The sequence below is a fragment of the Catharus ustulatus genome, chromosome 1 (assembly GCF_009819885.2).
Source record: "Catharus ustulatus isolate bCatUst1 chromosome 1, bCatUst1.pri.v2, whole genome shotgun sequence".
NCBI classification, from domain to species: Eukaryota; Metazoa; Chordata; class Aves; order Passeriformes; family Turdidae; genus Catharus; species Catharus ustulatus.
Window position 1 is genome coordinate 137,569,070 of NC_046221.1, and position 17,357 is coordinate 137,586,426.

The 17,357-nt window shown below is 44.3% G+C and overlaps 1 protein-coding gene across 4 annotated transcripts; it reads right to left on the reverse strand.

The window, feature by feature from the left end:
- Positions 1-580: 580 nt before the first annotated feature.
- On the reverse strand, positions 581-15,078 carry TP53INP1 (tumor protein p53 inducible nuclear protein 1). Of its 4 annotated transcripts, none has more exons than XM_033073804.2 (4): positions 14,899-15,078; positions 14,051-14,399; positions 12,407-12,440; positions 3,899-4,002 (listed from the first exon to the last, which is right to left on the reverse strand). In XM_033073804.2, exons 1-4 carry the CDS (start codon positions 15,008-15,010, stop codon positions 3,985-3,987), a joined length of 513 nt encoding a protein of 170 aa, XP_032929695.1. In that variant the 5' UTR covers positions 15,011-15,078; the 3' UTR covers positions 3,899-3,984. The 4 variants fall into 4 exon arrangements, with proteins under 4 accessions (XP_032929677.1, XP_032929668.1, XP_032929695.1 ...); XM_033073795.2 differs by having other exon boundaries at positions 14,051-14,402; XM_033073786.1 differs by lacking the exon at positions 12,407-12,440 and having other exon boundaries at positions 581-4,002.
- Positions 15,079-17,357: the final 2,279 nt, after the last annotated feature.

The window sequence follows — 17,357 nt, forward strand, 5'->3', positions numbered from 1 at the left end:
TTTGTCACATGGATTCTGGTCCCGCTTATCAGCAGCCCACACTTCCTCTGCTCCTCCTTTTGCAGCTGGTATATCTGTGGAAGGTCTGCTGTCCTTCACATACCTGGCCAAGTTCAGCTGCAGGTGCCTTTGCTTTGCCTTTCCTAGCCCCATCTCCTAGGCATCTGCACAGCATCTCTGCCCCCTCATAGAATATCTGTACCAGCAGCTTTCCATAGTTTTTCATGGTGGTGCATGGCAGGAAAATGATAGACAGTGGGGCATGAGTTGAAACGAGAGGTTCAGCCAAGATACACAAATAATTCCCCCCACCCCTTGCACACTTGATATGTTTTTAATCTGTCCTGTTCACCTACAGAGTTCCTGCATGTTGATCAGGAAAGGCAGCAGTCAGCAGAGATGTGCCACCCTGCTCAGATGCACTTTATCATCACCTGAGCAGCAATTCAGACCAAGTCCCAGAGCACCTGCTGTATTAGAGCAGTCATTGAGACACTCAGTACTTGCACCTGCCACCTGAACAAGATGCTCAGGCACTTGGATTTTCACTAACCTGTAACATTAAAGAACAGACTGACAATTTTTAATAGGCCATTTTTTATTGAGAGTTAAGATCATGTTTTCCCACAGTGTGCAGAATGCACTATGAAAACAAAATACAGAAGATCACTTTAGTAAATACACACTGGTTAAGCAATGCTACTTTTTTTTGGCAAAGTGCTGTATTTTGTCTGTTTTCAGCTTGTGTTAAGCTATTAAAAATAAGAGCCACACATTCTTCCATATCAAAAGGACTGCTACAAATAGAGAAGTGGCTCTGGAGAAAAGCTGCCATATATGCATAGACTGATGTACAGTATTAATCCCAACTGAAATGTCCCTTTTGAATCTTCAAGTTTGCTGTGTAGAAGGCACAGTTTAAAATGCAAATCTGTCCATTGACCAATACATATGAAAATACAATTTCTGCAAGATTCATGAATATCAATCAGTATGAGACAGTGCAAGGCCTCCACTTTTACAAGAAAAAACACACACTTTAATACAATTCAAAAAACCATATAAAAAGCCACACAGCTCACTATTAAAACAGAAAACCAAAACAAATCTAATTGCCCAATAGCTCCAGGCACAAAAGAGGGCTAGACCAACATAAATATACAAAACAAATTAACAAAAAGCCATTGATGTAGTACTATCTCACACAATAATATGGTTTCCAATATTACAAATTGAGAAGCACAGCTTTGTGCAACAAAATAGTTTATATCCTGAAAGATATAGGTTTTCATCACCAGAAAGTCATCTAGTAATGCAGTATAAAAAGATCAGTATCTCCCAATTCTAGGAGCAGTCTAAAGTTGCATTTACTTGCCTACTGAGAAGAACAGACCAAGGCTCTCATTTTAATGCCTGGGAGCCTTATACTCTCAGCTCCATCTCCCCATTAGGAGTTAAGGGATTACTTGCTCCTTCCAACACAGGGAGGTGGAGACTCCATCTTCCTTCATTGCACTTTAAGAAAATTAAAGCTGAAGGAAAGTAGTTACTTATATAAAGAAGACAGGAAAGCAAAGAATTTTCCTGAGCTAGAAAGTTGGCATAAGGAAGTTTAGCTAGACAAAAAGTTGGAGTGATAAAAGTAGATAATCTGAAGCAAGTAAGAGTACTTGTGAACAGATAAGAGACTAGTGAAACTACAGCTATTTGCAGATAAACCAAAGTATTTGGACCACATGAGAATTGCTGTATGAACATGGGCACACACTGCTAAAACAGTAGTAACAAAATATCTCTTTTAGAAACTCATGATGTGGCTAATTTTGTTTTCCTTCAGTGACTATGTGAATTCAACTTGTCAATGCCCCCCACCCAAAAAAAACCCCTAAGTGCATCCAGGAAAGCACCTCTTGCTTTTACACATTTAATTATTTTCAACATCCCTTTGTGACATTAATTGCAATGAAGCAGCACATCTGCAGTGAAACACAGGTTATAAATGCTGTTCCCTGTATCCTAAGTAGGTTCCACAACAATTCCAGCTGCAGAACATGCAACAGTACCACTACATCAAGGTCAATCTGAATTGTTAGGGTTTTGCTTCAGTGAAGTTGAAGCACCTGGCCGAGTTTAAATACTTCATAGGTCTGGAACAATTCACATTATTGACCTTGCCTTATTTCAAAAGCTCCCCACATGACTCCTTATACCATCTTCTATGTAAGGACTACTGGAAGACACAGCTGAGTGTAATGTTAACACTGTATTGCCCTAGGCACTAAATACAAGGGAAAACAGCAAGTCACATTAAGCACTGGCAAAAAGGAAGATAAACTTACTTTTACTTCCCCCTCTTCTTTCAGTGCAGATTTCTGCTTCCTTACTTCCATACCCATTTAATTCACTTCCCAGATTGATCTATCAGGGTTCAGCATACCACTGGCTGCTGTGTAACACAGCTTTTGTTAACAGGTGAACTTTACCTGTAGTTGCAGTCAGCAGTGCCTGCCAACTTCTAAAATATCTTGCACAGTGTTCTTAAGAAAACTACTTGATAGTTTTGAATGGCTTTTCTTTCCTGTTGGTCCATAGAATTGCTATCCAGTCCTCCTGCCTCCAGTGGGCTAGGAGAACAACCATGGCTGATCAATCAATTTTTATACACTGTTATTGCTGTGTTTAGCTCAGCATCCACTTCTCCCTGCCTCACACTGCCCTTCATTTCCAGTCCCCATTAACTTGGATTTCATTCTCATAGACAAAGAGAGAAAATTAGGAGAACTTCAAATAAAAGCTTCCTTCTAGCTACTTCTGAGCTACTCTCAATCTGTAAATATGAGACAATCTAAAAGCAACTTGTAGCTCAAATAGCTGTCCATCAGCCTGACTTCTTTGAAGAGCAGTCAGCTACTGATAGGAATAAAAGAATGGTCAATCCACCATCTTTTTCCTTTAACTAGACTAGAGATTAAATGAGATAGGGTAGGGGAAATACATGCTTCAAAGACAGAAATAGTTAGAGAAACTCAAAGTTTACCTAGTAAAACCCAGTTCAGTTCTCTGTGTTGTGCATCTGCACATTACCCAAAGGTTCTTTTCTTCCCACTCCACTGTAAGGTACTACATTTGTAACACCAGTGCCATACTGTACTGCAACAATATTGGTGGGACATTTAACCCTATTTCAATATTCATATCCAGTATCCAGCTCACCTACACAGACCCCACTAACACAAGTAAGTTCTAGGAATTTAGATGAGATGTCCTTCTTGAAATAGCTCAACGCAGCTATGTAATATCCACTGGCAGCTATAGTATTTCCTTGTTAGAAAATAATCATATATGCTGAATACAGACAGATACACAAGCTGTCAAGTACTGGTCATTAAAGCACATGGCTAACCTCAAATTTTCTAACTCCATTTTGATTAATGCAAAATGTAACTGATTTCCATCTCAGTTAAGTTTCTTTAAAATACCAACTAAGAACCCATCTATACATAATAGTTTATAAAACAGCACACAAACTATTGTACTGATAGGCTTCCAAGACATTGATATTTAACATCAACATTTAGAACTTGATGCAAGATGTTTGGAGATTTATGTGTCTTTTGAAAATAACGCAACACTAGTTTATGATTGTGTTCAAGGGATTGACGATCAGCTTCAGATTGACCACACTTACCTACACATGAAAACAAGAGCAACCTAAGAAACAATTAGAGCAGAGATTAAAACCACAAGAACCATCAGTAATTGAACTGACGCTGGCAAGGCTGGTGAACAAACAGTCCGTTGTGCTTGATTTGCCGAGAGTGGCAATCCCGGGTAAGGTTTTGGCGACGGAGACTGTTTCTGTTGAGATACTGTCTTTCATTATGCTCCTTTATCCAGTGGGTAGGACGAAAGCTCTTGTTCTTTTCCAGAAAAGTTGAACTAGTAGCAAGAGCCGTGACATAGCAGTGAACACGCTGTCCTGTTTCATTTCGGGCCTCCAGTCTAGAAATGTAACAAGCAGGTATCAGTCACCACTAAGGTGCTTTGGAATGACAAGCAAAATAAAGGCTAAAACATGGACATCAACATCCAGCATTTCAAAAGGGTACCCTTATTCTACTGGACAAAGATTTGGGCTGAGGTGAGGTCAAGCCACTTACCATGCTGGTAAGTAATGTGCAGTGCTGCTAAATGACTTTCTGTGTGTGAAAGCCCCACAACAGCCTTAGGACTTTTGGTGTCTTATCCTACTGTGCTCTTTCTTCCCCACATCACCTCTCTAAGCCCAAGATGCAATACAAATCAGAAATAAGGCAATGTGTGTCACACTGCTCCAGCTTTAGAAGACTTGAAAGTTATCCACTAGGCAAAGTTTGGTTTAAAATCATCTTGAACATAGATGGTTCAGCCTGAAAACAGAAGCACACTAACAAAAACGCATTTCAATTATCAGCCACACAAGTAAATCCAAACAATGTTCATGCAGAGGAATGGAAAGGTAGACCAGTTGTGACACACATGAGAAATAACTTAGAAGGATTGTTCCTCAACCAGCCTCCTAAATTTCATGAGCAGTGAGTCAGCAGTTTTGGCAAACCCTTGCTTCATCATGCACTAGTGAAAAACAAACCAGCAGCCTATGCAAGCAGTGACTGACATATTGAAAAAGGACGTCCCTACTTGACAGAACAATTACTGGCATTTCCTGAAACTTCCAAAGTTAAAAATAGCCTAGCCATTTTAAAAGCAATGCAAAACCCTAATCTGAGTGCTACAGCTGGTGTGAGACAGTGGCAGCAGAATTTCTTGCCTTCTCTCTCCCCACTCAAGGCCTAACAACCAGCTGTCAACTGATTAGTGGTGCCCAGGAAAGATGTTTACAAGACCAGGAGACTACCCAGGCATGACACTAAGAGGTCTCTTGGGAAGCCTGTCTTCCAACACTAGCATGACTTTATCATAAAGTCTCTTCTGGAAGATCTTAACTTACAATTATTGTATGTCTCTGTAGACATAAGTCAGGTCTGCTATGGCAGACCCTTTGTAGCCTTACCCTGGGAAGCTGCAGGTGCCTGACATGAAGTAAGCTCTTCTGCCTCTTCCCACTCCACACTGGAGGGAAATGCTCCTTGTTATCAAGGGAATACTCCCTCCCTTCTACTTTCTTATTTTAAATATCCTAATCCTACTTTTAGATCCTTGGGTAGCTTGATATGATTGACTGAAGACTAGAGACTCCAGAACAGTCATGTGTGACATGCTGGTCTCCCCCTGTTTATTCACTGGATATTGTCCCAAACCTAGCACTTCAAATATCAAGCAAAATATAAATGAATAACAAACACAAATAAATTCACAGTGGTTTCACATCCTTTGCAGATTATACCAGTTTAATTTACATGAGGGTAATTGCAAATATGGGACTACAATTTTCTATGTGGGGTGATCCCTTAGATTAAACAGTGCTGGAGGTAGAACTGCAAGTGAAACCTTTCTGGGGAAAGCTATTAAGGAGCCAGGAAGCCACACCACAGTGTTGTGGGCTGGTGAGGTTTAGAAATTTTTCCCATTATTATGTTAAGCTAGCCGGGATGGCTCTCCTATTAGCCGTTAAGAGCTGAAGACAAAGGAATGGCTGAACCAGCCTGATGGCTCCATTAGGGAAAGGTGGAGTCCTGCTTTTGTTTTTCGGCAAGTAGGAGGACACTTGGAGTAGGAGAACTCTCGCAGCTCGCCGGCCGAACTGGAGGAGAGAGGTTCCTTTCTCCGTGATTGGGATCAGACTTCTTGGATTCGGACTGCTAAAGCTTTCCTGCTTCCTCTGAACAACTGGGAACTGGGACGCCCACGGTGAGCAGAGTTCCTTCCTCACCCTTTCTTCCTACCTGGGGCGCTGCCGCCACCTCGCCCCCCTGCTCCTGCAGCAGCCGCGACTGAGAGGCCGCCTGCCCTGCTCCATCGGACTGTGCGGAGGAGGAGAGCCATCGGTGACTGAAAAAAGGGACTGAGACTGAGTTCCGTTCTGTTCTGTCACTGTTTTTTTTCTTTCATATAGCTGATGCTGTTTTTGTTTGTCTTATAAATGTATCAGTAAAGAACTGTTATTCCCAACCTATACCTTTTTTGCCTGAGAGTTCCTGAATTTGCTTTTCCTGGCAATACTGTCCCTTTAAACCGGGACAGATCTTGGCGCCCAACGTAGGGCTTCCTCAGCGCGGCTCACTTGTTCTTGCTCCTCGTCATCGCTGAGACCAAAATTTTCACTTTCTGGCCAGTTCGTAATTATCTCCAAAATCCCAGGGCGATTTGGGTTTCCGATGCGGGCGCGTTGCGTGATGAGGGCAATCCACTTGCTCCATGTGGCGTCGGTGGCGTGGTGGGTGGAGGGAACCTTTCCTTTGAACATCCACCCCAGCACTGGTAGTCAGGGTGCCAGGAGGAGTTGTGCTTCCGTCCCAATCACCTCTGAGGCAGCTTGGACTCCTTCATAGGCAGCCAAGATCTCCTTCTCTGTGGGAGTGTAGTTGGCTTCAGACCCTCTGTAGCTCCGGCTCCAGAATCCCAGAGGTCGGCCTCGAGTCTCCCCAGGCACCTTCTACCAAAGGCTCCAAGACAGTCCATGGTTCCCGGCTGCAGAATAAAGCACATTCTTCACCTCTGGTCCCGTCCTGACTGGGCCAAGGGCCACTGCATGAGCGATCTCCTGCTTGATCTGGGCAAAGGCTTGCTGCTGCTCAGCACCCCAGTGGAAATCGTTCTTCTTACGGGTGACCAGGTAGAGAGGGCTCACAATCTGGCTGTACTCAGGAATGTGCATTCTCCAAAAGCCTATGGCACCTAGGAAAGCTTGTGTTTCCTTCTTGCTGGTTGGTGGAGACATCGCAGTGATCTTATTGATGACCTCAGTGGGGATCTGGCGCCGTCCATCTTGCCACTTTACTCCCAGGAACTGGATCTCTTGGGCAGGTCCTTTGACTTTGCTCTTTTTAATGGCAAAGCCAGCTCTCAGCAGAATCTGTATGATCTTTTCTCCTTTCTCAAATACCTCCACTGCCGTGTTCCCCCACACAATGATGTCATCCATGTATTGCAGGTGTTCTGGAGCCTCACCCTTTTCCAGTGCAGCCTGGATCAGTCCATGGCAGATGGTGGGGCTGTGTTTCCACCCCTGGGGCAGATGATTCCAGGTGTACTGCACACCCCTCCATGTAAAGGCAAACTGAGGCCTGCACTCTGCTGCCAGGGGAATGGAGAAAAATGCGTTGGCAATGTCAATGGTGGCATACCACCTTGCTGCCTTGGACTCCAGCTCGTACTGGAGTTCCAGCATGTCCGGCACGGCAGCGCTCAGTGGTGGAGTCACTTCGTTCAATGCACGATAGTCCACAGTCAATCTCCATTCTCCATCAGACTTGCGCACGGGCCAGATGGGGCTGTTGAAGGGTGAGTGGGTTTTGCTGACCACCCCTTGGCTCTCCAGCTCACGGATTATCTTGTGGATGGGGATCACGGCATCTCGATTCGTCCGGTACTGCCGGCGGTGCACTGTTGAGGTGGCAATTGGCACTCGTTGCTCTTCCACCTTCAGGAGTCCCACTGCAGATGGGCTTTCTGACAGTCCAGGCAAGGTGTTCAACTGCTTAATGCCCTCTGTCGCTACAGCAGCTATTCCAAAAGCCCATCTGTATCCCTTTGGGTCTTTGTAGTAGCCACTCCTGAGAAAGTCTATGCCTAGAATGCACGGAGCCTCTGGGCCAGTTACAATCGGATGTTTCTGCCACCCCTCTCCTGTCAGGCTCACCTCAGCTTCCAGCAAAGACAATTCCTGTGATGCCCCCGTCACCCCAACAATGGAAACACGCTCTTCCCCCACATGTTCTGATGGTATTAGAGTGCATTGTGAACCAGTATCAACTAATACCATATATTCTTGTGGTTCTGATGTGCCAGGCCATCGGACCCACACCATCCAATAGACTGTTATCCCATGCCTCTCCCTGGCTAGAGGCAGGGCCCCTCTAGCCCTGGCTATTATTCCTTTCCTGGACATACATAGTGGAGGTTCCTTCAAGTGTGTCTGACAGATCATCCTCCCTTCTGTAATGCCCAGCACCTTGGTCATGGGAGATTGAGGCTACCTTCACTTTAGTGTAGCTCCCTCGGTTAGCATTTCCCTCCCTGAGTTGACGCACCCGTGCTGCCAAGACAGAAGTGGGTTTCTGATCCCATTTTCCCATGTCTTCCCCATGGTCATGCAGGAAAAACCATAGGTCAGCTCGTGGGGTGTACCCTCTTCCACTAGCTGGGGGGCATGGGGCTGTAACCTTGGGGTATGAGGCTCGCACTGGTGCTGCCTTGATCTTCCTGATCTCCTCCCTCATCTCACTTATGTCACCTCTCATCCCCCTCACCTCCTTCATCTCCTCCCTCATCCCCCTCACCTCCTGGACCACGGAAGAAACCTGGGCCTGCACTGCGCCATTCATCATACTGTGAAAATCCCTAAGCTTGTTAGCAACAGAGCTCACTGTTTCTCGGTGCTCATCAGCATTAATCATTGCAATGAAGGTGGTGTATTGAGATGGACCTCGGTTTGCCAGGTTCCACAGCATGTGACCTGTGCACCTGACCTTGTCAGGGTCATTGTCATGCTGTCCATCCCTCCCAAAGAGTACCTCCAGTACCGCCACCTCTCTCAGCTGTTGAATCCCTTCCTCAATGGTTTTCCAATGCATTCTATTATGGTACTCCTGCATTCTTTCTTTGTTGACAAACCTCTCTCTTACACTCATTAAAAGCCGCTCCCAGAGGGGAAGTGGGCCTGGCTCCCTTACGAATATCTGGTCCACACCTCAGTCCTGGGACAAGGATCCCAAATTCCTTGCCTCTGTACCATCCAAGTGCACACCTGTACCCATGAGGTGCCAGACCCAAAGTAACCAAGTTGTCAAAGCCTCCTGGCCCCGTCGTGCAATATCTTTCCGCAGATTGCGGAGATTTTCATAAGAGAGGGACTCGGTGATGATTTCAATCTCTGGCTCCCCTGCTGGTTGTGAGGGCCCTCCTCTCTGGTCCTCTTTGTCTAGGTGCCTTGTTTTCATTTTAGACTTCCTAGTTTCTACAGGGGCGACTGCTGCTGGCTGTGAGTGCCCTTGCAATTCAGCTGGACCCTGGGCAGATGTAACACCTATGGGTTCCACTACAGCATCACTGGATTCTCCCCCTTTATGGCAGGGCTTCTCACCAGCTGGGGAGAGGTACTCCTTCATCAGCTGGCCCATCTCACTCATCTGCTTCACTAGAAGCCCCACCGTATAACCAACTGCCAGCAGATGAAACATGCTACACTCTTTTCACCGACGGCTCCTGCCGCGTCGTGGGGATGAACCGGAAGTGGAAAGCAGCCGTATGGAGCCCCACTCGACAGGTTGCACAAGCTACTGAAGGAGAAGGTGGATCAAGTCAACTTGCTGAACTCAAAGCTGTTCAGCTGGCCCTGGACATTGCTGAAAGAGAGAAGTGGCCAAAGCTCTACCTTTATACTGACTTGTGGATGGTAGCCAATGCTCGGTGGGATTGGTTGGAAAGGTGGAAAAAGGCAAACTGGCAACGTAGGGGAAAACCAATCTGGGCTGCTGATGAGTGGAAAGACATTGCCACCCGGGTAGAGAAGCTACCTGTGAAAGTTCATCATGTGGATGCCCATGTCCCCAAGAGTCGGGCTAATGAGGAGCACCGACACAACGAGCAGGTTGATCAGGTCTCAAAGAAAGAGGAGAAAGAGTTCAGAAAAAAGTTTAAGTTTGATGGTGAAATAAAAGTTCTTTACTCTGCAACAGGAGGGAAGAATGAACTGACTGTCAAACAGGGAGATGAGATTGAAATCATTCGCCTCACAGACAACCCAGAAGGAAAGTGGCTGGGCAGGATAAAAGGACGCTATGGATACATTAAAATAACTATGGTGGAGATTGATTATGATTCTTTAAAAAGAAAGCAAAAACCATCTGCCATAGCTGCTGCGAAGCATACAGACAGTGACCAAGAAATGTATGATGATGTTGGAGAGTAGGACACTACCAGCAGTCAAAGTGGTGACCAAGGTGGAAGTGGAAACATGTTCCCACCTCCTCCTTCTGATCAAGATATTTATGATGGAATTGATGATGAAGATGCTACAGCTAGCACATCTTCTTCAACAAAGCAGTCTGGAAAAGATTATGGAGACGATGTTTATGATGACATAGATTCTTCAGACTTCCCTCCTCCACCATCCAATCCCAGTTCATCAAAATTAGGAAGCTTTGGAAAACCTAAGTCAGATGAAAAAGATGCACAAAAGCTCAAGATGGAGAAACAAGTCCTTTGGAGGCATGGCACCCCTGAGAGAATTGAGTCAGACAACGGGACTCATTTCAAGAACAGCCTCATAAACAGCTGGGCTAGGGAACACGGCATTGAGTGGGTGTACCACATCCCCTACCATGCACCTGCAGCTGGGAAGGTCGAACAGTGCAATGGCCTGCTTAAAACCACCTTGAAGGCACTTGGTGGGGGGACTTTCAAGAACTGGGAAAGTAATCTACCAAAGGCCACGTGGTTAGTGAATACCCGAGGTTCCACTAACCGAGCAGGCCCTGCCCAATCTGAGCTCTTGGGAACACCAGATGGGGATAAGGTTCCAGTGGTACACATGAGAGGTATGCTAGGGAAAACTGTTTGGGTGAACTCTGCCTCCAGCAAAGACAACCCTGTCCGTGGGGTGGTTTTTGCTCAAGGACCAGGTTGTACCTGGTGGGTGATGCAAAAGGATGGAGAAACCCGATGCACACCCCAAGGAGACCTTGTCCTAGGGTGAACTATCTATGGTACTGTGTCTGTAACTGCATGTATGTATATAATTTAAAGGTTCTAATTTAATGTAGTATGTTAGCATGGAAAAAATTTGGGGTGGATAATGTTGTGGGTTGGCGAGGTTTAGAAATTTTTCCCATTATTATGTTAAGCTAGCCGGGATGGCTCTCCTATTAGCCGTTAAGAGCTGAAGACAAAGGAATGGTTGAACCAGCCTGATGGCTCCATTAGGGAAAGGTGGAGTCCTGCTTTTGTTTTTCGGCAAGTAGGAGGACACTTGGAGTAGGAGAACTCTCGAAGCTCGCCGGCTGAACTGGAGGAGAGAGGTTCCCTTCTCTGTGGTTGGGATCAGGCTTCTTGGATTCGGACTGCTAAAGCTTTCCTGCTTCCTCTGAACAACTGGGAACTGGGACGCCCACGGTGAGCAGAGTTCTTTCCTCACCCTTTCTTCCTACCTGGGGCGCTGCCACCACCTCGCCCCCCTGCTCCTGCAGCAGCCGCGACTGAGAGGCCGCCTGCCCTGCTCCATCAGGACTGTGCGGAGGAGGAGAGCCATCGGTGACTGAAAAAAAGGGACTGGGACTGAGTTCCGTTCTGTCACTGTTTTTTTTCTTTTATATAGCTGATGCTGTTTTTGTTTGTCTTATATCAGTAAAGAACTGTTATTCCCAACCTATACCCTTTTTGTCTGAGAGTTCCTGCATTTCCTTTTCCTGGCAATACTGTCCCTTTAAACCAGGACACACAGTTATTGCAACCTGTATTTCCTAAGTATACCCTTAGCTAGCATAGGGCAGCAACTGTTAAACAGCAAACTGTTGTGGTTTTGTTATGGAAAAATATGACTAATCTGACAAATAGGGAAGTTTATACAACATCCTTTTGCTTTGAAAGGAATTTAAAATTAAAGAGATTTCCTCCACAAAAGGAGAAAGACTGGTTTAAACTTGCTAGCTGAAGATACTTAAGCTTTTTCTCCCCTCTTATCAAATACCCTTCTAGCAATGGTTGGCAAACCAACACTCTTCTATTTGTCATCATAAAGTGACACTGGGATAGCAGAGATGGTCTGAATTAGCTAAACAGCCACATACTCCTCCAAAATGCAGCATTTTGCTACCTTAGGTGCATTTGGTAGGCTGGCACTAGTAACCTGCATGCACTGAGGATCGGTAAGTCTCTATCATATTGTCAAAATCGATTTTTAGTAGGGCTGTGTCTTAAGCCAGACCACCACTACATAAATTCTCTGCTGTGCTTCCAGTGTCTCTTTTGCTAGAAAGCAGAAGTGTCCTGCTCATTGTGCTACAGAACCACACCTCACAAGAAACATTAAAGGCTTCAGACCCCCACCCCAATTATTTCAGTAATTTTTCTGCACTCAGCATTTTGGCTTGTTAAAGCAGATGTAGTTAGGCTTGATCAAGTAATCATTTGGCACAAAGGTTAGTCCTAAAACCAGTATTGCTTTGGCAGACAAGGCTCTAGAGGAAGCAGTGTTGCTAGCAGCCTGATCAAACAAAAAGCATTGTTCCAAAACAGTAGTACTTACTGTGCCAGTGTGCCTTAAGCAGCTTTTCTTGGCCCTACAATATTAAATGGCCAACCATTAAACCACTAGAGACTTCATAACAGTTTTTGAAACTTAATGCAATACCACTGTAACCATGTTCCCACATACTGCATTCTACCTCAGCTTTAGATTTTAATCTCATCCTAGCCTGTACAAGAGCCTAGATCCTCTGACAAAGCAACAGGACAGAGTTCAGTGTGAAGAAAATGACCAGCTGAAGAGCACACCTCTAGCTTCCCCACACATTAAAGCAGCTTAACTGTACTGTATAATGCAAGACATGATTATTCTCTGGATGAATTTACACCAATGTCCCAAATTTAAGTGACTGAAAAGTCAGTATCCAACTTCTGAGCGTTATTATTCAGTGCAAATTGGCATTTTAGATAAAGTGGCTTACTGTCTTTTGCAGATTCCTTCAGATCCTCATTTTAAAGATGCTGTCTGCTCACAGTTTCCCCCAATTTAACTAAACCTAGACCCCGATGCCTAAGATCATAAACTGTCCTCCCCAAATAATTATACAATTCCCACACCAAGATCAATAGTACCAGTGCTATACTTCAACATTATACAGCAGCATATAATCTCAGTCACATGTTTTTTTGAACTAAAAACTTAAGTATGGCAAGGGGCTGATCAGACAGGTCAATACCTCCAGCAACTCAGCCCCTATAGTCATTTCTTCCTGTATATCAAACCTTAGTATACTGTGATACTATTCTTTAGTATTATTGTTTCTAAACTTAAGAACTAGATGGTATGAAACATCAGTCTTTGTTACTAACTGGGATTCACAAAACACCAAATTATCTCAAAACCAAGGAACACATGGGCAAGGGTGGGGTCATGATGGCAAAGAAATACTCTATTTGCATACAGCCATGTATGCTATACTGGTATAACTGCATACACCAACACCAAAGAATGGCAGTGCATGGCAAATGTGCCTCCACAATAAACCCACATGGATAGATTTTTAGGATCCAAAACCATAAAGCACTTCTTACTTTGCTAAAAAGTAGAAGTTTGCAGCACAGATTTTCCCATTGAGGGGACTAAGTTTTGTGGAATCTTTCAGTTTGCTTTTGCTCCACAAGCCACTTGTGGGTAAATTTAATTCTGTCCTTATCTATCACTAGGTTGAGGAATGAAAAAAAACAAAAACCTAAGAAGCCTCCCACCTAAACCCAAGCCACTTCTCTGCCAGGATCATTAAAGTTCTATGTTTCACCTCACAAGGTGACTGCTAGCAGTTATGAAAAACACACAAAGCTGTGAAGAGGGCAAAGTGCTTTCCTATCTGCGTTACTGGCTATACAGTTAACTGCCACCAGTTTACACAGGACTGGAACATACTCTGCAAAGGAGTAACAAGGCTCCATAAATATTCACTGTAGTGCCAAAATGCATACACCCAACTGTTTGCCAACTGGCCATCTTGTATAACATTTTTCTGACTAGGCAGGCACTTGACCACTCTACACACCTTATGTGGTATTCATGCTTTATTCACCTACACTGAAATAAGCTGGAAAATTCAGTATTAAGTGTCTAAGTTGATCAAGGAGAAACCAGATATTTTCAGCAGCAGAGCTCCTTGACAAGAGAATTCCGACATACCTGGGACTACCTGGGCTGTGAAACTGCTCATCCCCACATCCAGTCTCATTAAGGCTGTGGCAGGTGTTGTGCACAGCATACACAGACATGCTGGGGTGCTCTATTAAGAGGTTCTCCATCGGACTGGTCTCCACTTTGATAGTGGTTAATCCACCTGCAGTAAAACATGGGGGAGGGGTAATAAACCAGCTCTCCTCCATAGGACATGACTCAAACTGGATGAAGCAAGACTCGCTGGCCTCCGGCAAGTGTTCCAAGGGAGACGATAAACAAGAGAACACAGGCGAGCTGTCCGTGGCTGATGGTTCAACAATGTCTGCTTCCTCCACGGAGCAATTAGTGCAAGTGTCTGCTGCAGGGGACCATTCATCAGTGGAGAGGAACCCATGGAGGTTGGTTATCGCAGGATGTTGAAAACAGCACAGTTGCATATAGCCAGAAATGAGGTATGAAAAAATAATAAAAAGAAAAAAAGGCCCTGTTAGCACATATACAAGTCTTTACTTTTTAAAAGCAGGGGAGGGGAAAAAGGAGCTCCCAGACAAGCCATGTCAGTCATGTGAACCAACTGTTATCAGTGAAGCTATATAATTGCGAAACAAGTCAAATATTTTATTTGTACAAGTGGTTCTGCTGAAGCCTGTGTCAGGCTTATAAAGCTGACATCATTTTTCTCACCAATTTACACAACATGCAACATTTGTTTAGATGACACCCTTCACTCTAATCCCACCTAGGTTTTGCAAAGATAAAGTTTCCCCAAGCTACTGGTTTGTTCATATGGAAGTAAGACAAACAAGAGCCAGAGCAAGAACAAAGGCAGAACTTATGTCTGACAGACATCTTACCTATGAAGTCAACCAGAATCCATTCGTCATCTTCTTTCTCACTGAACTCTGGCTTTTGGCTGGACAAGCTATCAATCTCTCCCATGAGCATGTTATTTAACCTCTGGAACATTACTAAGGCAGGAACAAGACTTTGGCTGGGAAGTCTTTATATCCAAGGTTCAAGGCACAGCTCACACTACCAGCAAAGTGGCACAGACTCGAGATTAAAGTGCATAGATGCTTTATCAGCTTAGGTACAGGACATGCAAAAGCATGACTTGTAAACAGTTTGTGAAACCTGTAAAAAATGATGACAAGGATCTTAATGACAAAACCACAGGTAACATTCCTAGGGAAACCAATTAAAAACCCCTTGTTAGTGCAGTCTGAGGTACCAGTGAACATTTTTCCCCAAAGAGGAGAGGCAACTTCACTGGCATTCGCCCTCCTCTCCCAGCTAGATACATACAGAAAACCCAATCCTAAGGTTCTCTGGGGAGCTGATTGCCTTTGTCTCAGACCCCCTCCCCAATAAAAGGTCTGTTCAGTGCTGTCAGTCCCACTTTCTCCTAAGGGAGGAAAGATTTCTGTACAGGACTCTTGTGTCTACACTCCCCCAGCTCCCTCCCCATCTTCCTCCATGTCAGAGAGATACCAAGGGCAAGGGTATGTTTTTTGCTCCAGACAACTCGTCTCCTCTGACACAGAGGAGCCCCTGTGAGGGCTCCCAGGGAAGCCCAAAGCAGTGTTTCTTTGTTCCATCATACACATCTAAGGGCTGCTGACTAAAAGTTAACATAGTAGCAAGGCACATCCTGTCTTCAGGTTCAAAGTACACCACAGAGTCACCAGTGAGATCATTTTCACAGCAACCACCCAACTAATCATGTATCCTAAGTCTAAGGAACATGGAAGAGTATGGGATATGTTTAACTATTTCTCAATTCACTCCCCTAAACCTACATGCAATTGGTCACCATGAGCCTGACCTCTGCATCTGGCAGTTAAGACAAAAAATCATCTTAGCACCAAGAAGCTGAATGTTTAAACACCTCAAGTCAGCACACTGACAGCCTTCGATATTTATGTATAAGCCAATAAATAGAAGCCATTAAAGCAGGTGAAAAAGTAAAAACTATGGGGAAAATATTCACCAAGTTATTTTTGCCCATAGCAATATTTGAATCATCACAACAGGTCAGAATTATTAATGATTAAATACCTGTTTGATAATTAAACACAAAATAACATATCCATGTAAGACAGTATGAGTGCCTGCATTCAGAAAGGAAGCAAGACACAACAGTAGACCAACCCAGGTATTAAAAGATACAACTCATAAAGAATATTGCTTATATATAGGCCAGTATCCCCTGCTTCACCCTAGAACTGTCAGGCCACACTAAAGAGTCATTTGGGCCTCCTGTGTCATCTTATCCCAGGAAACCAGACCCCATTACCCACTTGTTCAAGGTAAGGACAAACACTTGCTCCATGCACACATTTATGCAGCTTCCTCCTTATTCTGACAGCACAAAAGGATAGGAGCAGAATTCCAAGTAGTCTTCAGTAGCAATATGAAAAGGTAGAGTGAAACTCATGAAGTTATGCACTCTGGTTCCTCAAGAGAAAAGGCTGACTGCAGGAAAACACAAGACTAGAAACCACAGGCTCAGCTGCAATTGTGATACAGGTCTATTTTTAAGGACCACACTCGAAAATGAAACATAAGGTCTCTCCTAAAGAGAGCTACAAAAATGATCAGAAGCCTAAAGAAAATCAATTTCAAAAACTTTAAAAATTGAAAAGTTTAATAGAGGGAAGAAAAAAAAATACTACAGCAGTAAATTATGTGAAGAAAGAGGCAAACATCTATTGCCTTCTTGTATTCCCAGAACAAGCAGAAGTGGCTTTAAACAGCAGCAAAGTTCAACTTTCAGTGGTTATTAGCAGGAAACACTTTTAACCATTAAGGTTGCTAAGCCCTGGATGGGTTACCTAAGGAAATGCCAAATGCCTACAGTGTTCCTAAGTACCTCCTTGAGAAGGTTTGAGTGTTTCAGTTATAGGCAGAGTTTACTATGGATAAGGAAATGAACTCTAAGTGAAAGCTTGAAGTCCGTAGTTTTCCAATTACCTTCCACATCTTTCCGTAACTCTCTCCTGGCACCAGGCCTATGAAAAAATGAGTTTGTTTTTTTTTAGGCTAACTAGTAAGCCATTGCATTGCTGATCAGCACTGGCTTTCCCTGTACTCCCACACATATATGTTGCCTCCTTCCTAGACCAAGCCTGGAGGTACCTTAAGGCACAGGCTGTCTTTTTGTTCTGTGCACAGAGTGGAGCAAGCTGAGAGCTCACACTCCTCTAGAAAGGCTCCCAAGGCATCACAGCAACGCAAAATAATTAACCTCTACAAATAAGAGAGACCACTGTTCCCAAGAATGTGAGCGAAACAAACCTCAGCTTTTGACCCA

Bases quoted from the DNA above. Each gene is read 5' to 3' on its own strand.
- TP53INP1 (XM_033073777.1), bottom strand. From the start codon at position 15,010: ATGTTCCAGAGGTTAAATAACATGCTCATGGGAGAGATTGATAGCTTG. The intron at 14,403-14,898 runs GTAAGATGTCTG...GGTCCCCTGCAG, and splicing joins GATTCTGGTTGACTTCATAG to CAGACACTTGCACTAATTGC. The intron at 4,003-14,050 runs GTATGTCGGAAT...TTACATTTCTAG, and splicing joins CACAGCCCAGGTAGTCCCAG to ACTGGAGGCCCGAAATGAAA.